Source organism: Erythrolamprus reginae, chromosome 1 (assembly GCF_031021105.1).
Source record: "Erythrolamprus reginae isolate rEryReg1 chromosome 1, rEryReg1.hap1, whole genome shotgun sequence".
NCBI lineage: Eukaryota > Metazoa > Chordata > Lepidosauria > Squamata > Dipsadidae > Erythrolamprus > Erythrolamprus reginae.
Genome location: NC_091950.1, coordinates 94,309,767 through 94,324,281, shown reverse-complemented (window position 1 = coordinate 94,324,281; position 14,515 = coordinate 94,309,767). Strand labels below are relative to the sequence as shown.

The following is a 14,515-nucleotide window of genomic DNA, read 5'->3' as shown; positions in this document are numbered from 1 at the left end:
TGATAAACAACCTTAGCCAGCATAGATTAGTGACATGTTGAATAGGGCCATATCATATTTAAGTTGCAAATACTGTATCTAGGCCATGGGTAGATGACAGGGGAGAGCTACAGAAAACATCTCAATGTGTGTTCTCTTTATAAAGAGCACAATGGGGGATAGGGTTGGCTCCTGTAATTTTTACATTTTTGTTTAGCTAGGGCAGTGATGGCACATGTGCTGGAAGTGGCACACAATGCCATTTCTCCAGCCATGCCAGCTGTTGCCTGTTGCTCTTCTAGGTTCTGCTGTGCACATGCATGCCAGCCAACTGGTCTTCGCATGCGTAGGAGCGCCAGAAACCACAAAAGAAACTTCCTGGTTCCCAGCTTTGGAAGAGGAGAGAATAACTTTAAGATTTTCCGGTTCCGGTTCGAGCGGTGGGGAGATGGTGGGTCCGCCGCTCCCTTGAACAACGGGGTATCGTCGGAAATGTTGGTCCAGGATGGAGGGTTGTCTGTTGTCGCTGTTGCTGCTGTATCCCCGACTGTATCCCCAACTGCAGAGCTCTGAGGCTGGGGGCAGAGGCGCGTGAGTGTCTGCGGAGCGACCAGCTGGGACGCGGAACCAGCTGGGACGCGGAAGATGGCGGCGGCGACGCGCGCAGAGTCTTTGACATCGGAGGGAAGAGAGCAGCCGAGAAGATACAGAGCGACTGTCGGGCTGAGCCCCCCGACTCGGCCTGACAGAGGGGAGCAGACCGCACCGAGATGGTGGGGGCCGGAGATGGTGAGGGCCGGAGGATGCTGTAGACACCGGAAAAGACCGCAGCGTCGAGAGGTGGCTGATTGGGACGCGGGAGATGGCGGCGGTGCCTTGCGTAAAAATTAAGAAACAGCGGAGAAGGAGGAAAGGAGGAAAGTGGATGGTGTTGAAAGAACGTGTTGAAAGAACGTGGAACGTGGAGTGTGGGGGCACTGATGAACCGACACCCCCCCCTCGACCTGGTGAGTGAGAGTGACCAGCGTCGAGGCAGAGAGAGAGCAGGGGAAATGGAGGTGACGAAGAGCGACCTGCTCCAGTGGAGGATAACTGCTGGCGGGGTATATTTGGAATAACAACCTCCCCGCCCCCCCCCCCCTTCCTGCATGGCACCAGCAGGTGAGAGCTGCTGGTGCCAAGGGAGGAGTAGGTGGGAAAGACTGTGGAGACGGGCTTGCTGGACAATAAACCATGGAGGAGAGTGAGAAGGATGGGACTGGTTGCCTGGGACTGGTTGACTGGTTGCCTGGGACCAATATGGCCAATTGGCCAGGGACATTGCTTATACTAACTTTGCAAACGACTATCTTGTTTGTCCCTCCCCTCCCCCCCCCCTCCCCCCCCCTGGTTTCTATGCACGTCTATGCACTTTACAGAAGACCCATGCCCCCTAGCGCAGAGGTCCCCAACCTTTTTTGCACCAGGGACCGGCTTTAAGCTAGACCAGTTTTCCATGGCCCGGTGGGGGGGGGGGGAGCTAGCTGTCAGCGGCGCCGTAAAAGGGGCGATCAAGAGAGGAATGGGTGAATGAATGGACGGAGGGTGGGAAGGAAGGAAGGAAAGAGGGAAGGGACAGGAACAAAAGAAGGGTGCAAAGGAAGCAAGGAAAGGTGTGAAAGGGGAGAGTAAGAGAGGAAGGAGTGAAAGAAGGGAATGAGGGAGGAAGGAAGGGAGGAAGGAAAAGGAAAGCAAGAAATGGAGGGAGGAAAGGAAGGAAAGAAAGAAAGAAAGAAAGAAAGAAAGGGGGAAGGGACAGGAACAGAGGAAGGAAGCAAGGAAACTTATGAAAGGGGAGAGTAAGGGAAGAAGGTAGGAAGGAGAAAGAAAAGAAGAAATAGAGGAAGGGAAGGTAAAAGAGAGAAAGAAAAAGAGCAAGAAAGAAAGCAAGAAAGAGAAAGAAAGAAAGGCAACTTCAAAGAAAGGCTCACTGAGCATCTCTCACTCTCTCTCTCTTTCTATCCCTCTTTCTTTCTTTCTCTTCCTTTCTCTCTCTCCTCTTCCTTTATCTCCTCTCTCTCTCCCTCTCTCTTTCTCTCCCCCTCTCTCCCCCTTTCCCTCTCTCCCTCTCTTGCTATCTCTCCCCCCTCTCCCTCTCTCTTTCTCCCTCTCCCTCTCTTTCTCTCTCTCCCCCCTCTCTCTTTCTCTCTCTCTCCCCCTCTTTCTCTCTCTTCTTCTCACTTTCTCTCTCTTGTTTTCTTTCTGTCTCTTTTGCTTTCTTTCTCTCTCTCTCACTCTTTCTTGTTTTCTTTCTCACGCTCTTTCTCTCTCTTGTTCTCTCTCTTGCTATCTCTTTCTCTCCCCCCCTTTCTCACTCTCTCTTTCTCACTTTCTCTCTATCTTGCTGTCTGTTGCTCTCACTCACTCTCGTTCTCTCTCTGTTCTTCTCAGCGATGACGCGCGCACGCCCTGCCCGCCTCACCTTTGCGAGAGCACTTTCGCCCCGGGCTCTCAGCAAGGGGGTTTGCAGGAGAGGCGGGGCCGGCGAAGGTGATATTGAATGTCGGGGGAGAACGGGCGTTTGCACGCGTTCCCTATCCCCCTGCTAGCCCACTCGGAATATTCAAAATAAGAAAAGCCTTCGCCGGCAAAGGTTTTTCTTATTTTGAATATTCCGAGTGGGCTAGCAGGGAGATAGGAAGCGCGTGCAACCACCCGTTCTCCCCCGACATTCAATATCACCTTCGCCGGCCTCCGCTGAGGAAAGCCTTTGCCGGCATTTCCTCTCGTTGTCAAGGAGGCGCAGCGGTGGGCGGAGAGAGGGAAGGAGGGGGGGGGGCAGCGGCGTCCCTCCTGGCCTTGGCGGGCCGCCCAACCCTCCCCACCTCCTGCAAACGCGGCGGGCGGCGGGGGGAGAGCGAGGAGCCGGTTCCGGCGGGCGCGGGGCTTGGCTGGCTGGCGGTGGGAGCGCCGCTGGTGATGCGGAAAGGCCGAGGGGGCCCTGGCGCCGCGGACCGGCTGAAAAGCTCCAACGGCCCGGTCCCGGTCCGCGGACCGGCGGTTGGGGACCTCTGCCCTAGCGGACCGGCTGGAAAAAACAACAACAGCTTTTTAAGACTTTTTAAAGATCTAAGTTATATTGAAGACCTATAAAGACACTACACCTGGGCCGATTGATTAACCGACGATTAGCTAATAATTAATATTAAGAACTGATTTATACCATTTTTTAACATTTTATACTATTTTATCAATTATTAATCTTGTGAACTTTTTATTCTATTTATATGTATTATATTGTGCTATATTCTATCAGCATTTTTATCTATTATTAATTTAATCCTCTTTTAATATTGGGGGGGGTTTCTAATTAATGGATGACTGGAGTAGATTCAATGTTGTATATGGAATGAATGAGTATGAGTGTGATGGTTGGGGTGGGTGGGAATATGGTATGGATGGGATGAGTGACAGTAGTATGAGTGACAGAATTGGCCCACCTGACGCTCGGGAGGCAGGGGAGGAAGGGGCACTGATCTCTGGGGTGGCAGAGGGCCGGAATATCCCTGTGTTGCTGGGGAGAGGCAGATATGGCGGGGGTCACAGAGTTAGCCGTTCCAGGGGAACGAGAGACCGTTGCTTAATAACGGTCCCTTGTTCCAACTCTGTGAGCCCAATCTTGGGTACTGGTGATGAGTGTAACTCTGGCCCTGGACTCAGGTTGCTGCTCCTTAATGCCAGGTCGGTGGTAAATAAAGCTCTCCTCATCCGGGATTTGATCCTGGATGAGGAGGCCGACCTGGCATGTATCACTGAAACCTGGCTGGGCCCGGAGGGAGGTGTTCCTCTCTCTGAAATTTGCCCAGCTGGGTTTCAGATATGGCATCAACCTCGACCCCAGGGAAGGGGGGGAGGAGTGGCTATTATAGCCAGGGAGAGCCTTTGCCTACGTGGACTCATTGCTCCGGAAATTGCGGGTTGCGAGTCACTCTTGATGAGGTTGGACTTAGGGGTTCAGGTGGGCTTATTTCTCACGTACCTGCCTCCCAGCTGCGTGTCAAAAGCCCTGCCTGTGCTACTCGAGGAGGTAGCCGGGTTGGCGGTGGAGTTCCCCAGACTCATTGTCTTGGGGGACTTCAACCTGCCGTCACTCGGCGAAACCTCGGGGTTGGCACAGGAGTTCATGGCCACCATGACAGCCATGGACCTGACTCAAGTAGTACGGGGTCCAACTCATGAGGGGGGGCACGCACCTGACATGGTATTCCTTTCCGAGCAACTGAGCAATGGTCTGAGACTAAGGGGCTTAGAAACAGTGCCTTTGTCATGGTCAGACCATTTTCTACTACGGCTTGACTTCCTGGCTCCAATCCTTCCCCGCAGGGAGGCGGAACCAATGAAGATGTTCCGCCCCAGACGCCTAATGGATCCAGAGGGTTTCCAGACGGCGCTTGGGGTTATTCCAGAGGCACTCATCCACAGTTCGGCAGAGTCTCTTGCGGAGGCCTGGAATACGGCTGCTGCGGAGGCTCTCGACCGGATTGCGCCTTTGCGACCTCTCCGTGGCGCTAGACCCCGTAGAGCTCCATGGTTCAACGAGGAGCTCCGGGAGTTGAAACGCCAAAAGAGACGTCTAGAGAAGCGATGGAGGAAGAGTAGGTCTGAATCTGATCGAACACTTGTAAGAGCTTTTATTAAGACTTACAAAGTGGCGCTCAAGGCGGCAAGATGCGCGTACCATGCCGCCTTGATTGCATCAGCGGAATCCCGCCCGGCCGCTCTGTTTAGGGTGACCCGCTCCCTTCTTAACCAGGGGGGAGTTGGGGAGCCCTTGCAGAGTAGTGCCGAGGAGTTTAACACGTTTTTCGCTGATAAAGTCGCTCAGATCCGGGCCGACCTCGACTCCAATTGTAAAACAGAGTCGGCTGACAACGAGTCAGTCGAGGTGACTGGGGCACGTACTTGTCCACCTGTCTGGGAAGAGTTTGATCTGGTGACACCTGATGAAGTGGACAAGGCCATTGGAGCTGTGAGTTCCGCCACCTGTTTACTGGATCCGTGTCCCTCCTGGTTGGTCTCGGCCAGCAGGGAGGTGACACGGAGCTGGGCCCAGGAGATTACCAACGCTTCCTTGGGGAGGGGAGTTTTTCCATCACTCTATAAAGAAGCGCTTGTGCGCCCCCTCCTCAAGAAGCCTTCCCTGGACCCAGCAGTACTTAACAACTATCGTCCAGTCTCCAACCTTCCCTTCATGGGGAAGGTTGTCGAGAAGGTGGTGGCACTCCAGCTCCAGCGGTCCTTGGAAGAAGCCGATTATCTAGGTCCCCAGCAGTCGGGCTTCAGGCCCGGTTACAGCACGGAAACCGCTTTGGTCGCGTTGATGGATGATCTCTGGCGGGCCCGGGACAGGGGTTTATCCTCTGTCCTGGTGCTCCTCGATCTCTCAGCGGCTTTCGATACCATCGACCATGGTATCCTTCTGCACCGGTTGGAGGGGTTGGGGGTGGGAGGCACTGTGCTTCAGTGGTTCTCCTCCTACCTCTCTGGCCGGTCGCAGTCGGTGTTAGTGGGGGGTCAGAGGTCGACTCCGAGGTCTCTCCCTTGTGGAGTACCCCAGGGGTCGGTCCTCTCCCCCTTGCTATTTAACATCTACATGAAACCGCTGGGTGAGATCATCCAAGGACATGGGGTGAGGTATCATCAATATGCCGATGATACCCAGCTTTACATCTCCACCCCATGCCCAGTCAACGAAGCGGCGGAAGTGATGTGCCGGTGCCTGGAGGCTGTTGGGGCCTGGATGGGTGTCAACAGACTCAAGCTCAACCCGGATAAGACGGAGTGGCTGTGGGTTTTGCCTCCCAAGGACAATCCCATCTGTCCGTCCATTGCCCTGGGGGGGGAATCATTGACCCCCTCAGAGAGGGTCCGCAACTTGGGCGTCCTCCTCGATCCACAGCTGACATTAGAGAACCACCTTTCGGCTGTGGCGAGGGGGGCGTTTGCCCAGGTTCGCCTGGTGCACCAGTTGCGGCCCTATCTGGACCGGGACTCATTACTCACAGTCACTCATGCCCTCATCACCTCGAGGTTCGACTACTGTAATGCTCTCTACATGGGGCTACCTTTGAAAAGTGTTCGGAAACTTCAGATCGTGCAGAATGCAGCTGCGAGAGCAGTCATGGGCTTACCCAGGTATGCCCATGTTTCACCATCACTCCGCAGTCTGCATTGGCTGCCGATCAGTTTCCGGTCACAATTCAAAGTGTTGGTTATGACCTTTAAAGCCCTTCATGGCACTGGACCAGAATATCTCCGAGACCGCCTTCTGCCGCACGAATCCCAGCGACCGATTCGGTCCCACAGAGTGGGCCTCCTCCGGGTCCCGTCAACTAAACAATGCCGGTTGGCGGGCCCCAGGGGGAGAGCCTTCTCTGTGGCGGCACCGGCCCTCTGGAACCAACTCCCCCCGGAGATCAGAACTGCCCCTACTCTTCCTGCCTTCCGTAAACTCCTCAAAACCCACCTTTGCCGTCAGGCATGGGGAAACTAAATATCTCCCCCTGGGCACGTTGAAGTTATATATGGTATGCTTGTATGTGTGTATGTTAGTATTGGGGATTCTCTTAAACTTGTAATATTTTAATTAATTGGATTGTATTGGATTGTTTTTCACTTGTTGTGAGCCGCCCCGAGTCTTCGGAGAGGGGCGGCATACAAATCCAAATAATAAATAAATAAATAAATAAATAGTTATCTTGTCTCTTTTTGTTTGCTGAATTGTGCAAATCCATGCAAGCTATCGTTAGCTCAATTATGGTTTGTTCAATTGTTCCAATTGCTTGAATATGCATAGCACATTAAACATTCTACTGTACGGGGTTCTGCATGTATAAATTACAAAAAAATGCAATTGGACAGTTGGTGGTTCAGCATGTAATATAAGCACAGTTTCTGTGGAGCCTGATCTTTCAATTCTTGGGAGAAATGCAGGTGAGAAAAAAAGGAAAGGAGGAGCTCTTCTTGAGAAAGCAAGCTCCCACAGCTTAAAAATGTGTTGGGTGGAAAAGATCATAGATTTGTATGTTTATGTGTCTATAAACATGATGGAAAATACTGTAAGTAAAGAAATGATAATAGTGTAATTAAAATTCTTGTTGCAGGAAGAAGGACCTGAACTCTTCTTCTGATAGACAAGGGAGATGTCTCTTTGTGCAAATGGTGGCCACAGGAAAATATTGCTTGAATTATTTGGTTTGTTTTAATAACAGCACTTCATATCTGAAGGAGCAGGAGGAGTTGGACTTAGGACATTTGCTTGCTGAGTTGTTCAGCTGATTCTACAAAGGGCAGGGTGTAAGGCTTGGTGCCAACGTATCTTGAAAGTACTTGGTGCCTCAACAGGCACATGAATGTGATCACAGCCCAGGGGATTTTATGCTTTCAATTCGCCTTTTACCTACATTTACTTCCCCATGGGGTTTGGGGTTGTTCTGATTGTATTTTTTAAAAGAACGATTGGCTAATACTCTATTGTTTTCATTTGGAACTGGCACTAACAAGAACTGACAAGACAACACGCACGCTTCCAGCATATAGATATTATTAACTGGATCACTGGAATAAAGGAATTTAAAACGGGTAGGCATTATCCTATTTCACAATATTTTCAGGAAGGAATTTATTTTCACAGTATAATTAAAGCAAATTCTCTTTTAGATTTTTGTAGAAACCAAGGCTCTGGTTATGCGTAATAAGAAATAGAACATGAGATAAAAGTCATTTTCTTCCTGCTTTTGAACTCTTATTATTTGATTCTCTAGAAAGGGACCTGGCTGTTGTGCTGCTGAATAGTTTTTAATTAAATTGAGGAATTTGATGGATACTGGTTTATTTATTACTTGATAAAATTGTATAAAAGAGGACTTAAATGCCTTGCAAACATTTGAAATCTTAAAAGTGCTTAATTTTTGATAGTTGAAAAAAATTCTATGTTAGATTAAATTAAAATAATTGCATATAAGCAATGATAGTTTTTATATCAGAGTGATCCCCAAAAAACCTGCTTATTTTCTATCCAAACCCTACAAATTTCTATCAAAAGACAGAACAATTATTATAATCATTTGTTTCCAATGGTTGTAAGATCTTTCCAACTATTTTCAGATTCTGAATTTCTCAAACTTCCCAGAGTATAGCAGTAAAACTCTGGATTTATAATAAATGAATGAATGAATGAATGAATGAATGAACAAATGAATAAATAAATAAGATGCTTCAAATGTTGATTCCATAAGTCCAGTCAAATTTTAATTTATTTTGGCATTAGCCAATCATCAACATATGCTGGATATCTTATGCCTTCAATCCCTGTAACAGCATGTAGAATTGGTCTATTCTGGGTCTACTCTATCTTGAGTATGGATTTTTAAGGTTCTACATATATATGTGTGAGACAGATAAAGGTCAGAAGATTTGTATGTTTATGTGTCTATAAACATAATGGAAAATACTGTAAGTAAAGAAATGATAATAGTGTAATTAAAGTTCTTGTTGCAGGAAGAAGGACCTGAACTCTTCTTCTGATAGACAAGGGAGATGTCTCTTTGTGCAAATGGTGGCTTCAGCATCATTTCAAAAGGACGTGAAAACAAATCTTTTAGGTCTTTTAAGATTGAATCGTCTCTATAATTGAGATTAGGAAGTTGTTACCTATCTTGATTGTTTTACATTTTTGTTTTCTTGGTTTTATTTATATTGCAAGAATTGGGAATTGATATAAGAAAACTGATAAATTGAAGATGAAAATTATTCTGACTTCATTGTCATGTTTCCCATTGAAGCATCACTGCAGATTTCCTTGAGTTTTGCTAATTCTCTAACATACATCCTTCCTTTGAAAATACTTCATGTTATAATGATCTCTTATGTTTTTAACACAGTACAGTTTGATTTCAACCAAAAAAAGATAAAACATACAAAGTTTACCATAATCGTAAACATTCCTAATTGGGAACTTTTTACTAGAGAAACTACAAGTGTACTTTTTTTACCACTGTATTGCTATAACTCAGTGGTGCAGTTTATAATTGGAAGAGGCAATGGAAAAGGTTATTTTTTTGTCCCAGGAGCATCATAAAAATGTTGAACTTGATGGTTACTTATTTCCAAATTATTCAGCTCTCCTTCTTCACTCTTCCAAGATTTCTCTCTCCCCCCCCATCTTATATATCATTTTCTCTGCACTTTGAGAAAAGTGGGGAATAGCGTTAGGATGGATCTACAGTATGCAAACATGCATCAATAACAACAACAATAATAATAACAACAACAACAACAACAACAACAACAACAACAACAGAGTTGGACCTTGGAGGTCTTCTAGTCCAATTCCCTTCTTAGACAGGAAACCCTACATGACTTCAGACAAATGGTTATCCAACATCTTAAAAACTTCCAGTGTTGGAGCATTCCCAACTTCTGGAGGCAAGCTGTTCCACTGATCAATTGTTCTAACTGTCAGGAAATTCTTTTTAATTCTTGTTAATAATTGAGCTCCTAATATCTAATTGTTAATTTGATATTTATTTATTTATTTGATTGGATTTCTATGCCATCCTTCTCCGCAGACTCGGGGTATCTGTATCTCAGTAAAAAAAAAATCAGACATGGTTGTGAGCCGCCCCGAGTCTGCGGAGAGGGGCGGCATACAAATCTAAATACTGTAATAAATAAATAAATAAATAAATAATTAATAAATAAATGACCAAAAGATGTTGGAAATGCCTGGGTAACTGCAATAGGAACACTATCGTTTTTATTTAATTGAAGAATTAACAATGTAGAATTGATTTTCCCATTCAGGTATTTAAGTTCCATGAAATAGCAATGAATGAACCAAGAAAGGGAGCTGGGAAAGATAACTGGGAAGTAAACATACAAATGAGATTGCATGGCTACTGCAGGCACTTAAAAGGAGATTTAGAAGCATTTTAAAGAAGAAACTATGATCAACAAGTTATCAGGTTCATTGCAAGGGAACAGAGAAGAGTGATGCTCACTTCTGACAGTTGTTTGTTTTCTTCAGAGATGCACTACAACTTCCTCAGTTCTAAATGCCGACATCACTTTTTCCCAGTCAAAAACTGTACTGAGTAACAAGTTTCACTTTGAATGCCTGCTTTGGCCTTTGTGTGTGATGACATGTCAGTTTTTAAATTCCCTTAGTCAAGCATCCAAGCATTTCTTTGGCTCCAGCTGTCTGGTAATGGACCGTTTCCTGCCATATTCCGCCCTTCAGTACTACTTTGCAGCAGTATTGCTTAATACCGCGCTGACAGCAGCAAAAGACCAAATTGAATTCCCCCCCCCAGATATCTAGGTGGGGCAATTCAGTTTTTCCCCCTTTTATTGTATCTAGATCCTCTTTGAATTATTTTTAAATAAGGAGGTTTGTTTAAATATATCTCACATAACCATTCAGTGGATGTTGTCTGAAGTAGGTTTTCTATTGAGGTACTGTTACCTTTCATTAAGTCAGAGTTTTGCTAGAATGGAAATTACCACAAGTGAAGCTTTAGTTTGGCATGTGAGGAGACCATCACAATCAGGCACACCGCTGCAAGCCAAGTAAACTCATTTTACTGCTTCTAAGGTCCTAAAAATGGTAATCAGGGCAATATGCTTTACTGAGAATAGCTGAACCCAAAACTTATCTGAAGTTATAATTAATCAAGATTATAAGATTAATTATATTTCAGGCAACTAGGCTGTTTTGCTCCTTCCTTCCTCCCCTCCTTCCTCCCACACTACAGTATTTCAGAATCCTTATTTCTTTGGCAGGAAGCTGCCTTAGTTTTGGATTGTTTTTAACGGCTGGTATGAAATAGTTTTAAAGTTTTACTGTTTTCTTATGTTTTCAATCTGTCTAAAAAGTATGTTTTTGGAGATAAACAAGTAATAAAAAAATAAATACATGAATTAAAAGTGAAAACGCCTTATTGGGTAATTTGATGGGCTTCTTCACTTTTCATCTAACTTTCCTAAACTGATATCCTTCAGATCTGCTGGAAATGTTACCCATTAGTACAGCACAGCACATTTGGAGGGCATCAAGTTGGAGAATGCTACTTAAGATAATCTCATTATGACAGTCCTGGACAAACTATGTACACCCTCTTGAGCTGCTGTATGAAAAGTTGTTTGGAAATCAACAAATGATTAAAACCCTATTTCTATTATAAGTATTATATTATTGATAAAAACAGTATTTACATTTCTAACAGAAATATTAAGTTTCATGGAAAAGAAGTGTATTCTAGTTAAAGGAGACAAACTAATTCTTTGTGGTTAAATAATTGTAAATGGTAGCAGCCTGAATGGGTACTGTTGTGGGTGGTAGTATGGAAACAAAAAACTTCCATATAACTTCGAGAATTCTGTTTTTCTTTTATTCTAGTTTTCGTTTTTCTCCATTTTATGAAGTCATTGTATCACTGCATGGAAACATCCTGAGTATGCTCATAGACATGCTTTAGAGATTACAAGAACTTGTTGAATAGCCACCATGGGTCCCACTCAGCTTGTCACTCAGAACCATGGGAAGAAGACAAGTGTTTTTAACATGGAGGAAAAAGTATTTGCTCTTTTCCCAAATTCAGAGATTCCCTCTGAACCTATAGGTAAGAGTACATTCTTGTTTTAATTGATATGTTTGGAGTACAAATGTTTTGCAGTACAAAATTATCTCTGTGTTAAATCAAATCATGTGATAGGTTTATGTGGTGGAGTTCTAGGTAGTACTAATTTCATTAAATTTTAAAACAGTTTCTGCACATTAAAAACAAAACTACCTCCTTTCAAGCAATACATTATAATGGATACATCAATAACTATGGAATATGGTATGGATATTAAACATAGAATTAACTTTTGGGGCTAGCTTTGAAAAAAGGTAAAGGAAAACCCTGGGCAGAAATGTAGAGAGAAAGAAATTCATGAGAAGGTCTAAAGTGTTTTCAAGGGGTGGTGATGTTTGGCTTGGTTTTTTTGAGTGTTGAAAAATATTGGAAAGAAACATTTCTGTTTGTGGTATGAACACTAGTCATCTGCTTAAAGTGAATAGTCTGCATTATTTATGATTTCAAAAGTTTACGAAGCTGACTCAAGAAACTGTAAAATATAAATGAAAAGTATTTTGGACGCTGCTTTCAAAATCCCCACGGAACAATATCAATAGCTATATTACCCGATGAACTAGGGGAACTGAAGTTCTCTTGAAATTGGTTACCAGAATTCTTTGTCTAATATGGCGTCAGACTGGTAAATGCTATCATAATCAGCCTGAAACCCCCCCCCCAATGCTGATCCCTGCTGTCCAACCCACTGAATGTCAGACTTTCTAGAAAGGAAACATGACTATATGAGCTAATTCTATTTTATTGTAAGGCTACATTAACAGAATTATATAAGTCTGAAAGTATAGGTCCCCTGCTGTCTTCTATAGAGCCTACAACCTAAGGGACTATTCCTTCTTTGTCCACCTCTGATGCAGCTTTAACCACAACAACACAAGAGCATGCAACAGATTCAAACTTAATATTAACCGCTCCAAACTTGACTGTAAAAAATATGACTTTAACAATCGAGTTGTCGAAGCGTGGGACTCATTACCAGACTCAATAGTGTCAACCACTAACCCCCAACATTTCTCCCTTAGACTATCCACGATTGACCTCTCCAGGTTCCTAAGAGGTCAGTAAGGGGCGTACATAAGTGCACTAGTGTGCCTTTCGTCCCCTGTCCAATTGTCTTTCCTTTATCTTATATATCATATATATTTTCTTCCTTTCATATATCTTCTTTATTTTTACATATTATCTTTATATATATTACTTCATGTCTATTCTCTTCCATATGTATTGTGTATTGGACAAATAAATAAATAAATAAAAATAAATAAATAAATTATCTGATTGCTCCTGGGCAGGATCTCTTCCCCATTTCCCAGTCATTCCCACATACCTTTAAGTATTACACAGGGAGACCAAGACAACCAGTTTTGAGAGCTAATATTTTCTTTAGTTACTCATTCTCTGTGTCTGTTACCTTTATATGTGAGATTTTTATTTCCAGGTCCTCTCAGAGTCTAATGGCTGCTGATTCTTTTAAAATATATATGTACCGTATTTTTCGGTGTATAAGATGCACCTTAGTTTTGGAGGGGGAAAACAAGGAAAAAAGGCTTATGCCTCCCAGCAATTTGCCAAACAGCAAAGAAGCACATACACATACAAACAGCAAACAGCGCATACAATTCTGTGCATGTGTGCCTGACCCATAGAAATAGCAAAGAATTGGAGAAAGTATACAGTATACTAATCCCAGAAAGTTTTCTTAGATGTAATCACATTAACTCCTCCCAGTTATTTAAATAGATTTACTCCAAACATGGCTAAGTGATTCAGCTGCCTTGTCTTAATACTAAAACAGGACACTGTTACATTTCAGATTATACTTTTACAGATCTTTTAAGATTGATCTGGCTTTCTGGACGTATTCTCTGCTATTTAAAAGAAGATACAATAGCACTGGGCCTCTTCGGATCAAGTGTTTATTTTAAAAAGCTTCTTCATTTTATTAAGTTAATAATAAACTTAATAAGCATACAAATCTAAGTAATAAATAATAAATAATAAATAATAAATAAAGCAGTCTTTAAAAAATAAGTATAATACTGTAATTTGAACATTCTATAGGCATTTATAGTTATTGACTTACCTCCTTGCAGGAAAAAATAAACAGCCAGTTTTAGCACACTCTGATCCCTCCAGCAATTTGCCTTCTGCAGCTTTAGTTTCACTTTCATTTTAGTAGGTGGGCTTGCCAACTACAGTCAATCAGCTGAGTGTGGGGAGGCAGATAATCAGTGGCTTGTGCTAAGCAGGCTATGCTGCTGTTTGCTGCAAGGAGGTAAACTGCTGGCAGGCAGAGACCAAAGAGTGGTGGGTGGATGGGTGGGGCTACATTTGATGTATAAGACACATCCAGATTTTCACCCTCTTCTGGGGGGTTAAAAAGGTTTGTCTTATACTCCGAAAAATATGGTAGACAGAAAGGGGAATTGCTTGAATATTGCTCAGTTTTTATCCAATATTCTAGCTTTGTATTTGAAGGGATATTTAATACAATGGGTACGGAATTCTTGCCCCTGACTATTATTATTTATTCTGGGATGATATAATTCTTGTTTTTAATACTATTTGAATCATCTGCATTATAATCCCATTGAATACTATTGGGTAAACATTATTAGAACAGTATATCCAGAGGAGATCTTCCTTCACCACAGGTCCTACATATAACATATCTGTGGCGGCCCCTGCCCTCTGGAACCAACTCCCCCCCGGAGATTAGAATTGCCCCCATCCTCCCTGTCTTTTGTAAACTACTCAAGACTCATTTATACCGCCAGGCATGGGGGAGTTGAGATATTCCTTCCCCCTAGGCCATTACAAGTTATGCATGGTATGTCTGTGTGTATGTTTGGTTTCATAAT

General features: G+C 43.9%; 1 protein-coding gene across 4 annotated transcripts in view; it reads left to right on the top strand.

Annotated features, from left to right (window-relative positions):
- NR1H3 (nuclear receptor subfamily 1 group H member 3) overlaps positions 1–14,515 on the top strand; it is a 52,407-nt gene that overhangs the window by 19,923 nt on the left and 17,969 nt on the right. For 3 of the 4 annotated variants that reach the window (XM_070760179.1, XM_070760194.1, XM_070760202.1), the window contains exon 2: positions 11,417–11,639. In XM_070760179.1, the coding sequence (XP_070616280.1) occupies positions 11,525–11,639 (115 nt within the window). In that variant the 5' untranslated portion in view covers positions 11,417–11,524. Of the gene's footprint in view, positions 1–7,500; positions 7,600–11,416; positions 11,640–14,515 lie in introns of those variants that run through there. The other variant, XM_070760187.1, reaches the window with a different exon arrangement.